The following is a 16,181-nucleotide window of genomic DNA, read 5'->3' on the forward strand; positions in this document are numbered from 1 at the left end:
ACAAAAAATTTACTTCGCTTTTTCGAAAATGCACGGAAAAATATTTCATACTTATCTGTAGACTGCGGATTCTTATTCATTTGTGGGTAATTTGAAAATGCGAAAATTTCTTTTTAATTACATCAAACAATTTCCATTCACATTCAATTTTTTAAATTTCTCGTTTATATTCTATTTCTTAAAATTCGTCGGCTATATATTATTGTAAATTATACTCAAACAATTCTTTTCTCTATTCTTTTCATTTCTACAGATTGTATTCATAGAAATACAAATTTCTAAAAATATCGGTAATCTACTTATCAATGGGAACAGTGTTTTGATGAATGTATAAGACATTTAATACCACGAATGACACAAACGTGATACAAATGTGACAATAGAAGGATGAATAATACACGTCGAGTTAACCACTTTGCAAGAAATCTTATACCTTGCAAAGAATTTAATTTTCCGTAGAAACGAATGTTAAGATTACTTTTCTACGAAAGAAAATAAAATTTTTACTGTTCAATAAGGATTTGTTTCGGTGTGGTGTAGCACACGTTTTATCACGTGGAAATCCGCGTTACCACGTCAACAATTTTCCCCGCAGCGTGTCAACGTCACATGGCCTAACTCGTTGCCTGTCTCGCGAGACATTAACGCGAGCCGTCGCGACGCCACGTCGTAGATTCGAGTTTTATTAGGTAGTTACGATATACACACATAGTCCTCGACGTGTACGTAGTTTTGGTGACGTTTGCAGAGATTACCCCCATCCTTTCAGTAAACAGAAACCACTGTCACGGTTTTGGCTTCACATACTATCTAGCTTCTTTATAACTCGTACACCTTATGTTCCACGTACCACTTTTATTTCCTAACATCTGGCTTGTGTAACTATTTATTTTTTATCATTTTTGTTTATGGAACGTACGTATTCGTTTCTTTTTCTTTATAATATGATAGTCTCACAAAACTAGAAGTTGCACGATACATTTTAATTATTAACAGAATCGTCCTGTAGGAAAAATAAATACTGTTTAAATGAGACTATCTTATTTTCTCAATTTTCTGGAATGCGCATAATCAAGTCGTGAAAAAATTTCTGAATTTCATCGATTTTCAGATTCACCAGTCTTTAATATAGTTCATTCTTTTTGGAAATTCATGCAGGATAAAATCAAAAAATTAAGACGGGGTAAATTCATACTATTTACAAACAAATTTATATAGGTTCTCCCATTTGAAATTTCTAAGTCGACCCTCGTTTCAGCCCCTACGGGGTATGAATATGAATCAACTCTGACACATATGTAAAGGCCCCTAGGACCTATAAAATTTGAGCCCAGAAAGATTAAAGGCAGTGGCGTAGTTTCCGAATTATTGAACTGTTTCCAGTTATGCGAGCAACCTTGTAGGATACAACCGAATTTACAAGAGGTGACCGATATTTTATACTGAAGCAAATTACTAAATCATACAATAGACAAACAACTAAATCAAAAATGATATATGATAAACTAAATGATCATTATTAATGTTCTGACAGATTAAAAATTTCGCGATGAACCTAAGAGCTGATAAAATTCTAAATTGATTGATGTAAAAAGAGAGCTGAAAAGTTTTCGATAAGATAACATTATCGATATGTAAGAATTGTAGATCTACTAGGTCGTCCGAAATGTTTGTTTCGTTTTATAAGGAGATAACGGATGCACAACATTTTTCGTTTTATATTATTTTATAGAATTACGTGTGATCCATTTTGTTCTATCAAAATAAAGATCACAGTGTTTGACAGATTAGGTTTCATGTTTGTATAAAGATGCGTCGTTGTAAAAGACGTGTCTGTAAAAGAAAGACACTTTTCGAACAACCTACTATTATGTCGGATAAGTGTACCATATGAAGTTTTCGCTATTTTCTTGTTCTTTCAAAAATAACAAGTTTCTTCGCGAATTTTCTCATAAGAAACAAAATAAAGAATGAAATATACCTTATATTATCGTATCGGTCAATTTTTTGTCTAGTTCATTAATTTCTGTTTAAGTAAATAAAATGATAAATATAAAATATGTAAAATTTCAGTGTCTTATAAAAGAATATATTAATATAAAATCTTGATATAAAAATATTTATATTATATATGTATCTTACATGTATCTTTCTTATATGTATCTGAATGTTATATTATATATGTATTGTCATTTTTTAAAAGTTTAAACAAGCAAGAAACATTTTACATTTAGTTGCAATTTCAAGTAAAATTTATAACATTGTCGCAATACCTTCATCAGATTTAAGGAAGCCACAGATTTCTTCGCTGCAAAACGCTTTTACCTGAGTGACATGTCGAGGCTCGTGACTAGAATCTCTTTGCAATAGCTGCCTGGGATATCGAAGGACGTGCATTTCGTGCGGTCGCTGCTTTTGTAATTTTGAACTGGAAACCGCGTGCCTCGAATAACGTGTTCCTTTAAGAAAATTTTCATGTAGTAACATTCTATTCTATGGCGTTTTTGAATAGAACGATTCACCGTAATTGTTTCATAATGATCAAATATCACAACTATGACATGTATTGTCATTATTTTTATTTCAATTTTCCAGATATATTCTTTGCAGTCTTATTTTTATAATATTACAACATTGTATAAATTTCTTATATAATATCGAAAAATGAATATTATATACTGATTTCATTAGAATATAATAAGATTATTTTTTTTAACAATTTAGAGTGCTGTTTTAAATGTTTTAAATAATAAAATAATTTTATATGTATTGAAAGATGATAAACGCGCTAAAACTGTTATGATAATGCTATTTAATATATCGTATAAATACATTATTTTTCAGTTATTTTCTTTCTGAAATTGTTGTATTGTATAGGAACGATACCCAATACCCATGAAAGCCCTTACTGGATTCTTTATTGACAAGCACTTTTATTTTAGAGCCCTGACTAGAATTTTTGCGGTGCCAGCTTCCAATATTGAAGAACACACGCTTAGACCTAGGTGTACGTTTGGTGGAATTCCATCTTGAATTTGCTACTCCCGCTATTTTCATAACTTTGCCCTATCTAATTTTTTTCGTTCCATTTATTATACTTACCATGAGTTCAATTTAATTTTATGAAATCTAAATTAATTTTTTTTCCATAAAAATACACATGGAAACAATGAATTTTGAATTAGAAGAGCTGAACATATTTGGTAATCGTTACGTTTATTGATTTTATTTGATTTTTATTATTTACTGATAAGTTCAATTTTATTGTGTGATTGGATAGCACAATTTATTTCTATCGCTTCAGCCTACTCGATACTTTTCAGAAATGAAACTTCTTTATTGTAATAACATATTGTACATTTACTTCCGACGAAAAGAATAGCAAGTGTTATATACGCATATCTTTGTCCAGCTAAAATTACTCGTTAAATATACTGCAGAAAATTAGCTACTTTTCGTATTACAGTGGTCTTAGGATTAATATCATGGCATTAGATACCGTACAATTACACTAATTATTGTAAATTGGAGCGAAGGAAATTGTCGCCACTTTCATTAATTTATCATTTCTTGGTGTAGTCTCGTAAAAGATACTGCCAAAGAAATGAGATAAAAATGTGAGTTGTTACTACAAATTTATTTTACGAACTTCAACATCGAATTTATAATCGAATAATATTTCCAGAAGGGATCTTGTTCCTCGTTAATTGGAAAATTAACAATTGGAACGGGTCAAATTGATTAATTATTTCTTAATTCTGTATCAATTTTAATATAAAAATACTAGTGATCTGTTTTCAAACTTCAGTAAAGCTTTACATAAAAATATGATAGCCCATTATTAACATAGTGAGGAGAAGAATGCACTACATAGTACATAAATAACTTATTTATCTCGCTTTTACTTTTATACACATTTCACTTTGCAACTAATTAATTAATGTTATATTGCAAGACTCGTTCCTTAAAAATTTCTTTTATACATAATTACTACGAAATGAATGAATAATTTAGAAGCTTGTTGCGAAGTAAAAAGTACGAAGACCATTGGATGAACTGATGGTAGAAGATAAATTAATCTATTCTATTTAAATGATTAAAATGCTCTCAATATACCTTTTGTGAAAATTTCAAGCGATTTTATTCCTTACTTACCTTCTTATTTTCAGTCGCTTTTTCAATATAATTTAAAAAATTTAAAAAAATTTTTCTAATTTAAAAAATATCCGTTAGGCGTACGTCTTTTGAATTGATTTAATTAGAGGTGTTTTAATTAAATTTAATTAAACATCCTTCAAACAAAACAACAAATTGATGATGATTTTGAGAACTGGAACGGAGATGTATGCATCAGATACGGTGAAAACTATAATGATTCGACGAAAGAAGATGATTGAATTAAATGTGTTGTCTTTTCTCGATGTATTCCTGAAGGATGTCCGATATTTAAAATTGTGTCTGAGCATTGTGGCAAAAAAGGAAAAAAAACAAGTGTTTAATAAATAACTTTCATAGTATCTAAAAATGTTTTTTATATATTTTTATAAGTAGTATATTTTGTACTTCTGTAATAATAGTAGTTGTGATAGTAGATAATAATAGAGAGTCTTCTTTTCTCCTTATTAAAAAAGCTTTTCCAATAAAAGTAGTTACCGCAAACCAATTTCATGAGCGATTATAACTTACGTGAAAATGGCCCATCTCACCCGTAGTGCAAGGAATAGCCCAGAAGCTAAAATTTTATTTTCCTCTTTCTGTAGTTATTTATGAAAATATTATGCTGCGATTCTTACATACTTCAAGAAGGATCGTTCACTACATAAACCCACGAGTAAAAAATATATAATATTCCTAAAATGCTCGATTTTTGAGTGTTTCTAAAAACCTGATCCATCTCTACCGTGTTTACTCTAAATAATAGAAAATTTCTAGAAATAAAATTCGAGATCCAAGGGCGACAGGAACTAATGAAACACAGAATGACTAAAAAATGAAAGACAATCATTGAAATTAATAAAAGATACTTCGGTGACTATAAATATCTTAATTTTAATTTTTGTTAGAATCATACAATTTGTATATAAATTTTAATATTTATAACATAACATACTACAGTGTCTTCGCTTACCCTCTATATTTATCTCAGCAATTTAATTTAACAATAAGCTAAGGAAATTCCACAAATCGAAAGTTGCCAAGTATTTGTTAATATCAACTTTACGAACCAAAATGTTTCAATATTACGTAACCGACTAGTGCTGCACTTTTCCGGTTCAATAATAAAATTTTGCCGGAAGAATTTTAGGTGTGCTATAAACTCGTAACACACAGAGTTTGTTGGTTTACACGAGTCAAAGCTCATTGGCCATACTGCGTCTAATAGCGAGTTCTAAAAGTTAAACAGATTTTCCAGTGCTGGGTAAGACAAACCCTCTTTTAATATACAGATTTCTCCGTGATTTTCGTCCGTTGCGGCTCGAATTCCTAGAATTAAATGCTCGTTAATGGTGCATGTCTATGACGGATTTATACGGGCATTATCCTGTTGATGGATTTGAACCGCATGATAAAACTGTCGTTGCCCACTGGCGTCTAGTTTTTATTCACCTCCAAGAACCGAAAACTGATAAATTGCAATGTGACCCGTAAAAGTTTCCCGAATGAATAAATGATTTCTTTAATTAATTAATATCATAGTTTTGTTTTGGTCGAGTTCAGACAACTGGATTTATTATTGAGCATTTTATATTTATTATAATTAATCTCAGAAGTCTACAGACTTCATAAAAAAGACCATTTGTATTTAAATAAGGCATATTTATATAAAGTCCTATAATAATATATATTTCCTACTATACTAAATAACAAAAATCTAATAAAACAGAATTTTAGTTATCTCGGTATAAAGCACATTAACTTTGTAGTACTTTTCATTACAATAAAAATGATTTTTTTGAGACGAATAAAATTAATGAAAGTAAAAAATGTAGCGAATACTATACTTTTATGAAATGCATAGAATATAAATTTATATATTAGCTTCATAAAATAAAAATAAATTAAGTAAAATTTATAGATGATATATAAAAAAACACATAGAATGTAAATTTTAATGAAGTATATTTTAGAATATAGTACTTATGTTAGATTCGTTTTGTCGTGTTCCGAGCTTTATCACTACGTACCTTGTTTTTGACAAGAGTTGACAGATTTTTCAATAGTAGCTTCTATGTTGGTTGCATAATATATTCACTTTTCCTTCATCTTAGCTATACATATGGCGTAGTATGGTAAAAGTCAACATGCTGCCAGTAAACAGGGAACAATCACGTAAATTCCCAGTCTTGTCTCTTGGAATTATTCAGTCTTAGGAATTGTACCTCTACCGTTGTATTTGCGAAGTTCAGCCTGTGAACGCAAACAAATGGTTTTAATCCGTTTAACATAAATGCCACGCGGTTTAATTAAATTTCAGCCAGGAGATAATAACCTTTGCGTTCGTGAAAATGATTTTTTTCTCTGTCCATGTCACACCTCACAAATTTTGATTTCCTGTTTTGCAATTGCCATTTGTTCCTTTTTGTTCAACCTTACCCAATTATATTCCATTCGTAATTATTACCGTTTTCGGATTTTTTAATTCTATTACTAAAATATTTATGATATTTTTCACTGTCAAATTAAGATATTCTGATGAAGAAAGTGTTCCATTATTGATAATTATTAATCATTATTATTATGTTCACCATGATGTTTCATTACCCTTTCTTTTTTAAAATATTCTGTATATGACATTTATTATTTAATGTCCCATATAATTTCGCGGCAGAGATGAATTTTCTAGTTAAAATCACGTTCGCAGCAGAACGCTCTTTACAAACGCCTAGAACGTTTTGCCTCAAGTTATCACTGTCAAAATACTCCAGTCTCTGTCTTAATTATTCGACTAATGATGTGCAGAACGAAACACTATTTCATACTTTCATTATGATTCCTAATTACACGCTCCTTAAATAATTTCGTACACAGTGTTTTGGTTTCATTCGGTTATTCCTGGAATTTACCATTCTGTAGCGTAATGAAGTAAAACGATTATATCCTCTCATAGTTTATTTTTTACTTACACTGTCACAAATGTCGTAGAATAATTCATATTTAAATAAAGGCAAAGTTATAAAAATCTATATGTAAGAAAATGTTGTTGCATATAAACTTTAAATAATATCGTATTGTTCGATTTGTTAATGATAGGTGGACACACCAGATAGTGTTCTGCAAAGTGGATTAGGCTTGGGACCAGATATGGGACACACAATTTTACGTTCTATGGTGGATCCAAGAGATTACGATCGATTAAGATATTTGCAAATGAACGGTGGTCAGCCAAATAGCTTCGAGGAAACCATACATAGGGTATGATTTTCATTTATATGTATCATTTATATTTTATAAATATTAAATGATAACTTATAAGTTACAGTTTTCATTTTATCAGAGATAATGGAAAATTGAAATATAAAATTTAATTAATAATTTTGTCTAATTTGTTCGTTTTATTAAACATTGTAATTCTTAAAAAAAAAAAGATTGCGAGTTTTTTGTTATCTTAATTATCCACGTCTTTTGTTATCTTAATTGAAATTGATTCACCTAAGTACGTTTGTTTTATATAAAATTCTTCAAAAGTTTTGAAATATCTGTTCGTACTATTATTGAATTTTTGGTCAATACGGTATGTAGAGAAGACTTTACTGGTTTATATTTTCCAGCTGAAGGTTCAAGAGGCGCTGAGAAAGAAGGAACGATTTCATAAAGAACACGAAGAGGTGAGTGCAATTTAAATTAATGTTCACTCTTCCTTTTTTTTTATATACTAATGAATTTTTGTTTGTACGAATACCAAAGAAAGGAAGTGAGTTAGATTCAATTCATAAGAGAAACGAATAAAAGCAATAAGCATGATCAATTTAATGGTGCATTGGTTCAGCTTTTAGTTTTGTTATCGTTCTTATCAAAAGCTTATCAACCTTTATATCTTGAAAATTATATTATTTTCCTCTAGATATGTTATATATTTTGCCATTAGTATTATCTATAAGATATAATTAATTGTAATGATTAATGAGCAATTGACAATTAAAGCACAATCGTATAAATGATATAACAAAGTATTATATAAAGACAATTATTTTATCGAATCACAGCATATTGCGAATGCAACGTATGTATATATCTTTCTCACAATTTCATCGAATAAATTTTGGGAATAATATAGAGACAATTAAAACGAGGATAATTTAATTGTCGAATAATTTAAGAACAGAATAAATTTAAAAATAATTTACACAATAAATGACGGCAGAAGGTGATAGAACTTATTAAAAACCCAATCTGCCCTCCGCAATTCTCTACTAATTTTATTTGAAATTGATTGTGAGAAATAATCTAGCTGAGATTTTAGACTTGAAATCCTGCATAAACATATTGATTTTTAAATACTTCTATTCTACTTTAATACAATAATGAATCTTGAATCATGAAGATTTCGAAAAATATAACATATTTTCGCAAATATTGAGTATACTCTTATAATAATACTATAACGGGCTATTTTTGTATAAAAAGAGAGCGAGTATGCAAAATTTCAACTAAATTGGTGATGAAAATATTTTGATATATCTTGATTAATTATATTATTATATATAATATATTATACGTAATATATTACATATTATATTATATACAATACATGTATACATAATATATATAATATTATGTGTAATAATATAATAAGCAGTAAGTGCTGTGATAATTGTATCAAAATTATCACATGGAGATAAGATTGGTGTACACCTTGAGTAATAAGGCCAGTCTCGCAGAAGATTACTGATAACTTTTTAAAAGCACTAATCCCCTTTTCCTCCTGTTCGAGTGAGATGGACGAAACACATGTGGAAGGAAGTTGAAACTCGTAAAGGAGCTCGTAGCTCGAGAGGGAAGTCGGAATGGTATCGTTGAAGTTTGCGGAAAGGACTGGTCAAGATTTGGAACGGGCAACGTGAGGGACCAACTGGATCATCTGGGATTATTTGACAAAAGTTTCTAAGCTGCTTCGTAATAGCAGAGTTTGTCATCCAATTTACTGACTAAAATTCAGTACGAACTTTATCGAAATTTCTTTACTATATTATCTCATTTTATTACTATTGATTTATCTGAGAAACAAATTCTCAGAACTGATTGACTTTGCTTTTTACACATTTTTTTCATCACTCTTATACCTATACATTTTCAGATTGGTTTGATATTTTATCTCGCTTTTCTATATTGTCTAGCTGTTTTTTTATACACGTTAGTTATTTTTAAAAGTAGATTCGTCATTTACTTCAATAATAGATTACGAAATAATGGAACTGTTTCTGGTATGGACTGGGAGTTGCATGCATAGGAGTTGTTTCTGATCAAGTAATTCTCGAGTTAACAGGTTAGTTAATTATGTTTCAACACCTCAATTCCTACACAGGTGTGAATTCGATGCGTCCGACTATAATTATCACGCTTGCGAATCACATATGTATGATCGATGCTGTAGCATTATCATCAAGTGTTACCCTCATGGGTTCTTAGTGTTGCTCGTGTCCATTTACGTTATAACTATTCATTTAATTTGTATTCAAATATTTATAATAAGAATAATTGTACTTATTACTATGAAACATATAATAAATCCAGGTATATTTTTTGTAGTTCCATTTGACATAGAAAAATATTTGAGTATTTATTACATATTCTGTTACTTATAATAATTATAGCTATCAGGGAATATAAAAATAGAAACAGAGCTAAGATACTAATCCGTGTTTGTGAGTACTAACATATCTTCGTTGAATATAATACCATCAAATATATATTCTTCCATGAATACTACTCAAACAATAAATGACATTAGTAGGGAGATTAACAGAAATGCTTTATTTCTATTGGAAATCTTAACTTCTGTCACTTATCTCGTTTTAATCGTTTGTCATCTTAACTCCGTCTAGAGATCATCCACCATTTGTTATTAGCAAGTATTATAAGAAAATAACAATGATTCAACTTCGAACTTCTCACTGAATTACTATCCGGAAGTCGTCTATAGTAATGTAACTGTATACTATGTATGTACTATATAATCGCAAATAACCCTGAAATAAGAAATAGCTTCTCACACTAAACAAATGACACGAATTATCCGCGTAAAAGTTGAACTTACGCGTCTAAAATGTCATATCAATGACGTGTATAATACTTGGAACAAGAAAAGAAGCAGAAAGTGGAGAAAGGGGAGAATGATGACGAGGATAGTTGACGAGGTGGTCGCCCACGGGATTATCCCGCAGTTTCTCGCGTGGCAAAGGAGAAGTCAACCGGTTGGTGGAGAAAATAGAAGGTAGGGAATAGGGAGGGAAGAAAAGAAGATCCTCCCTAGGGAGCAGTAAACCTTCGAAGGTAGAAGTGACACTAAAACTTTTACACGGATACAGACCTTTATTTCCATATTGTTCGCAACCTCAAAGGAAACTCCGTTTTATTTCTTCCTATCTTTTTCTGCCTGTTTGAGTAGCCTAGGGCCAAGAGAAGCCAGTCAGTTTCGGCTAATTTCTGGGGGGCCCCTTTTCAATCCCTTCAATTCTCTGAAAGGACCAGGCTAACTTTTCTCGCATATGCGTGTATGGAATCGTCAGTTTCGCGTAATTAAAATTCGGACCCCGCCTGCCGTTACCATAAACTGTACATGTAGACGCGATACAACGACTACCCTTCGTTCTTTCTCCGTTACAAACTTCCTGATGAACGTTGGCAATGTTTCGTTGTAACAATGTATCCTCTGGGATGGACTATTGTACACGGAACTTTGTATTTTTTATAATATTATATTTTGTTTCTGTGCTTCTTTTAACTTATTTATTTTAATCTTTCGCGTGATATAGGTAAACAGCATAGGAAAACAAATAGAAAAGTAATAAAATATATAAATTACGATCATCTACAATTTTACAATTTGACGGATTTGTAGATTTTAAATTCTATATAATGTATATCGATGAATCGATATTTGAACAACTTTCCTTCTACAATGCGAGGAACAACCATATAGTCACCATAGAAAGGCAAAAAATTTATATAATAAGAATTCGCTGATTTCTTCGTGGCCTATGAGGAAAGTTTCGTTTGCATAATACAATAATAAATGTGGTTAGAATTCAACCAACTTCAAAAAATCCCAATAGATGGAACCGTCTATAGATGGTTCAGATTCAATCAATTTAAAGAAATTCCAACAAACGAAATCGCTCACGACTAAATCAGATTGAATCAAGTTCAAAAATTTAAAAAAAATGAAGTTCAGATAAGGAATGTTCTATTATAAATAAATAAATATATTTTCATAATAATGCAGTGGCGGACCAAGATTTTTATAATAAGAGTTCAGAGTGGTGGGGTCACCGTGCTGCAGGTTCAGTCTATTTCAAAATATTTCAACAAATTTTCCATTGTAAATTAATGTATATTCTAATCACGTAGTCGAACGGAGATTCATTCACGCCCTCGTTATTGTCCTGTTTCAGATACTGAGGGACATCCGGCAGGGTTTAATGCAGCTTGGCCGAGACGGACGGGGTCAGCTCCCTGGAGGTAAGTACGTCAAGGAGTGTAACCTCTAGCTAGTTGTCGCCTTGTCTCTCTGCAACTTATAGCCCAGTCTCCTCGAACCAACCAGGCCACGTCCTTGGTACGTTCCTGTGTGCGTGCTTCTGTTATAGTACACGACCAGTGTGTCTACCTTGAGCAGAACTTGCACGTGCCAGCCAGTCTGAGAATCGACTCCCAAACGCCTGACACTTCGTACGTTTCACCCGCACCCTCTAGGGACTCATTTAACGCGTTCGTTCTACGATGCCTCTTCTTCTGTCCCTTTCCCGCTTTCTTTTTCTTTTCAAGAAATCTCAGTGCACTGAAACGAAATTGCCGCCGTAGACAAAAATTCTCTTAAACGGAAAAACTTTTGAAGGAATGTCTTCTGCTTGTTTTAGGATCCGAATGGAAGTTTAGGTTAATCTTGTTGTGAGATGTTAAAGACGATATGTATATCTTTCTTCTCGTTCTACTTGAATCTTTTGTAAAATACCTTGCAACTCTTCTAGGATTCTCAATCTGCTTTTATTCGTATTATAAATGAATATTAAGAAACAAAATTGGTGTGCACATTTAGGATTTTGTTGACTTTTAATAGTTTTCAATCAGATAACACGCTGTAATTATTTTCAGTAAAGTACTAGCATAAATATTGAGTAGCTCACGTGTGTGAAACATTAAGAATCCACTATCAATCCGAAGATTTATAACGTTGCATTAATTTTTTGGTATCACTTTTTTTCAGACAAATTACATCATTGAATACTTTTTTATTTATGAAAACAATTTTCAAAGATATTCTTAACAGGTCTTTTGTCGTTATTTTTCTTTCTCCTAGTTCTTGTACTTTTATAAAGTTTATATGAAATCTAAGTATTGCTAGCTTTATGTTAAACCTTCTTATTTACATTCATATTCCTTTTTAAATCACAAAAATCTTTTTTACGTTTGATCTCTAGTTATGTAGTAATTGTGAGTATATTTATTATATCTATAAATTGTTTGTAGCTAAATCGACGTTATTTCTAACTATCTAATTATCTTATAATAATACTCTGTTTAAGCGATTCTATTTATTCCTACTTATATGCATTATTTTACTACTTGATCCTATAAATCCTATAAATCAACCTATCTTCCCCATTATGAAGGTATATCAAAAAAAGCACTTGATCAAATATAATAACATATATCGGGTGTCATAAAGAAGATCAAATAAAGTATCGAGAGTAATGTTTCCAGGATCCTTTAAATTTCCTATTACCGATTTATCACTGACTTGGGGAGTTTTATTCGCGATCACGTAGTCGACGAAGGCAATGGTACCAAGCCACGAAGCCCCTTCTATGTTCTGGCTAATCTCGTTATCGTCAACAACCGTCGACTGCTTTCTCCGCGGCTCGCTTTCCCGATCCCCTCATTTTTTCTCGCGCCCACACGCACGTGCACGATCCTCAGACGCTTGATTTCGCTCAGTCTTTCGCACCAGCAACGGCACTCGAGGTCTTCTCGCGTCTCGAATTACCACGCATTAGCGCCATGCTACACTTTACCAAACGAAACACCGTGCAATTTCTCCGAGAAGAATTTTTACCATCCACTATTGCTGCGCGAAACGATAAAAACCGTTTGATAAGTTGATGCTGATAGAATTTCTCTTTAGGAGTAAGAATAAAATAGGAAGAAACAGAATGGAGGTTCAAATTGCTTGAGAGGAAGAGAGCAGTAAGACTGGCTTTATTAAATTGCATATTTGTTTTCAATTCGCTTTTTAATATTATTGTTGAATTATCAATTTCATACATTATTTTTTTTATATATCCTTTTTATCAATTCTTCAATTTTTTTATATAAGTGCTCGATTGACGTTCAATTTTGAGAAAACGAATTATTTATTTTCGTGAGATCGTTTTTTAAAAACGTATGACGTAAATAATAGCAAATTACGAGATAAATTAAGAATTTATGAAATTGATCAATGTGTCTTGTGAATGATTTATATGCTTAACAGATGTTTAAAGATGTTAAAAAATATGTTTAATGATGTTAAAAAAAAATGGTAGTAGAGATAGGCTTATTTTTCTATATTTAAAGTTAATTAAAATCTTGTATTTTCATTGAACAGATCGAAATTCTAAAATTTTTATATTATTATATATCTAAGATTTTATTTTATCTGTATATTTGTATTTTAGATGTAATAAATATTTTTTAAATGAAGTTTGGCCAATGTTGCGTTCGATATCAGCGAACATGTGTTTTTAATTAAATGTAGAGAAAAATAAATACTTATTGTCGTCGTTTAACTTCAAATTCACTAATATTAATATTAAGAAATTAGTAGTAATATTGCTGCTTTGTATTTCAAGGTAATGACAAATGTATTTTTAATGTTCAGATGACACTTACATGTACGACGAGGATGCACGTTGCGGAGGAGGACTGGGTTTGGGTCCTGGAGGTCAACACTGGTATGACGAACCTCCATATGAGTCAGACCCCGAAGACTTCCTCATGGGAGCCAGTGGTGGTCCTGTACCAACAGCGACTATTCAAAATGGAAGGTGAAGCCCGCAAACATTTTTAATCATATATAACAAAATATTAGGTTAAGTAAAAAGTTCTGAGCGTTTTTCGCTAGATGTCTTTAGTGAGCCATATCTCACGATGTGCACATCGCATCGAGTCATAGTATACACCGATTTCAAGGTGATATTACGCATCAAAAAGGTTCTTTGTCAGTTTTGTGTTCGGTGAAGCCAGTTGTGTGTTACAGCGTTCGAAAATGGAGATAAAAAAAGAGAAAATTCGATACATTCTTCAGTACCACTACGACCAAGGTGAAAAGGCGGAGCAGGCGGCCAAAAAAATTTGTGCTGTTTATGGACCCAGTACAGTATCGAATGCAACAGCAAAGCGGTGGTTCCAACGATTCCGTTCTGGTAATATGGACGTCGAAGATGAGGCACGCTCTGGTAGGCCAATCGTCGAAAATGTGGATAAAATCATGGAAATCGTCGAGTCGGACCGGCATGTGAGCACTTATTCCATTGCCCAGGAACTGAAGATTAGCCAGAAAACCGTTTGGAACCATTTGCATAAGGCTGGTCTCAAGAAGAAGCTCGACGTATGGGTGCCACATGAATTGACGCAAAAGAACCTTTTGGACCGAATTGATGCCTGCGATTCTTTGTTGAGACGTAACGAAATCGACCCATTTTTGAAGCGGATGGTGACTGGCGATGAAAAATGGGTCACATACGAGAACAACAGCCGAAAAAGATCGTGGTCCAATCGCGGTGGGCCGGCCCAAACGATCGCCAAGCGTGGATTAACGGCCAAGAAGGTTTTATTGTGTGTTTGGTGGGATTGGAAGGGAATCATCCATTATGAGCTGCTCCCATCGGGGCAAACACTTAATTCGGACCTCTATTGTCAACAACTGACCAGACTGAAGCAGGCGATCGACCAGAAGCGGCCAGAATTGGCCAATAGGAAAGGTGTTGTGTTCCATCAAGACAACGCCAGGCCGCACACATCTTTAACGACGCGTCAGAAGCTCCGAGAGCTTGGCTGGGAGGTTCTATCGCATCCGCCGTACAGTCCAGACCTGGCACCAAGCGATTATCACCTTTTTAAGTTTTTGCAAAATTTTCTTGATGGTACAAAACTGGCCTCAAGAGAGGCTTGTGAAAATGAGCTGGTCAAGTTTTTTACCAATAGGGACGAGGACTTCTTCAACCGCGGAATTATGAAATTGCCTTCAAAATGGACAAAAGTAATCGAACAAAACGGCGCATATTTAATCTAAATCGAATAATCTTGACTATGTTAATTTCATCGTCGAAATAAAGCGAAAAAGCGCTCAGAACTTTTTACTTCACCTAATACATAAAGTTTATGAATAGTGCTAGTCTTATAGTTTAATAACAAAACGAATAAGAACCATACATGCCTATAAACTTACTTGCAGATTATTTCACGATATTGAAAATTTTAATGTAAATTTCTCATAATATTTGATTCAACTAAGTATTAGATCTTCAATATTAACGTATACATAACATGAAGTATTATTGCGCGAAATCAAAGGAAATTACTAAAAAGTTAGAAAATAAGTATTTTCTCCAGATTGTCTTTATGTTTCTTGTTCAAATATAAAACATAAGTTTTAATGAAAGCGGTCTTTCCCAACTTTTCTTCTTTAACGGTTGCGTCATATTTTATAAATTATTTTTAAATACAATATAATTTTTGTATGATGTTGAATAATGCAACACCTTTATTAAATAATATAAGCTACAAATAATATTTTACATATTTTCTTTTATTCTTCATTTTAAAAAGTTTCGACGTATTGAATAATATAAATTTCTTATATAAGTATAGTGCTTTTAATTTCACAATATATTACTTTCATATATTAGTTTTTCTAAATGGACACGTAATAAATGATTAGTGATTAATGATAGCATAAAGCATAAAATTTTAGTATAGTTCAT

The 16,181-nt window shown here is 31.9% G+C and overlaps 1 protein-coding gene across 2 annotated transcripts in view; it reads left to right on the forward strand.

The window, feature by feature from the left end:
• LOC117204838 overlaps positions 1 to 16,181 on the forward strand; it is an 85,743-nt gene that overhangs the window by 55,506 nt on the left and 14,056 nt on the right. For both annotated transcript variants that reach the window (XM_033442621.1, XM_033442623.1), the window contains exons 5-8: positions 7,252 to 7,413; positions 7,770 to 7,826; positions 11,613 to 11,679; positions 14,078 to 14,243. In XM_033442621.1, coding sequence (XP_033298512.1) covers positions 7,252 to 7,413; positions 7,770 to 7,826; positions 11,613 to 11,679; positions 14,078 to 14,243 — 452 coding nt within the window. The remainder of the gene's footprint in view (positions 1 to 7,251; positions 7,414 to 7,769; positions 7,827 to 11,612; positions 11,680 to 14,077; positions 14,244 to 16,181) is intronic.

Source organism: Bombus bifarius, unplaced genomic scaffold (genome assembly GCF_011952205.1).
Source record: "Bombus bifarius isolate JDL3187 unplaced genomic scaffold, Bbif_JDL3187 scf7180000007984, whole genome shotgun sequence".
NCBI classification, from domain to species: Eukaryota; Metazoa; Arthropoda; class Insecta; order Hymenoptera; family Apidae; genus Bombus; species Bombus bifarius.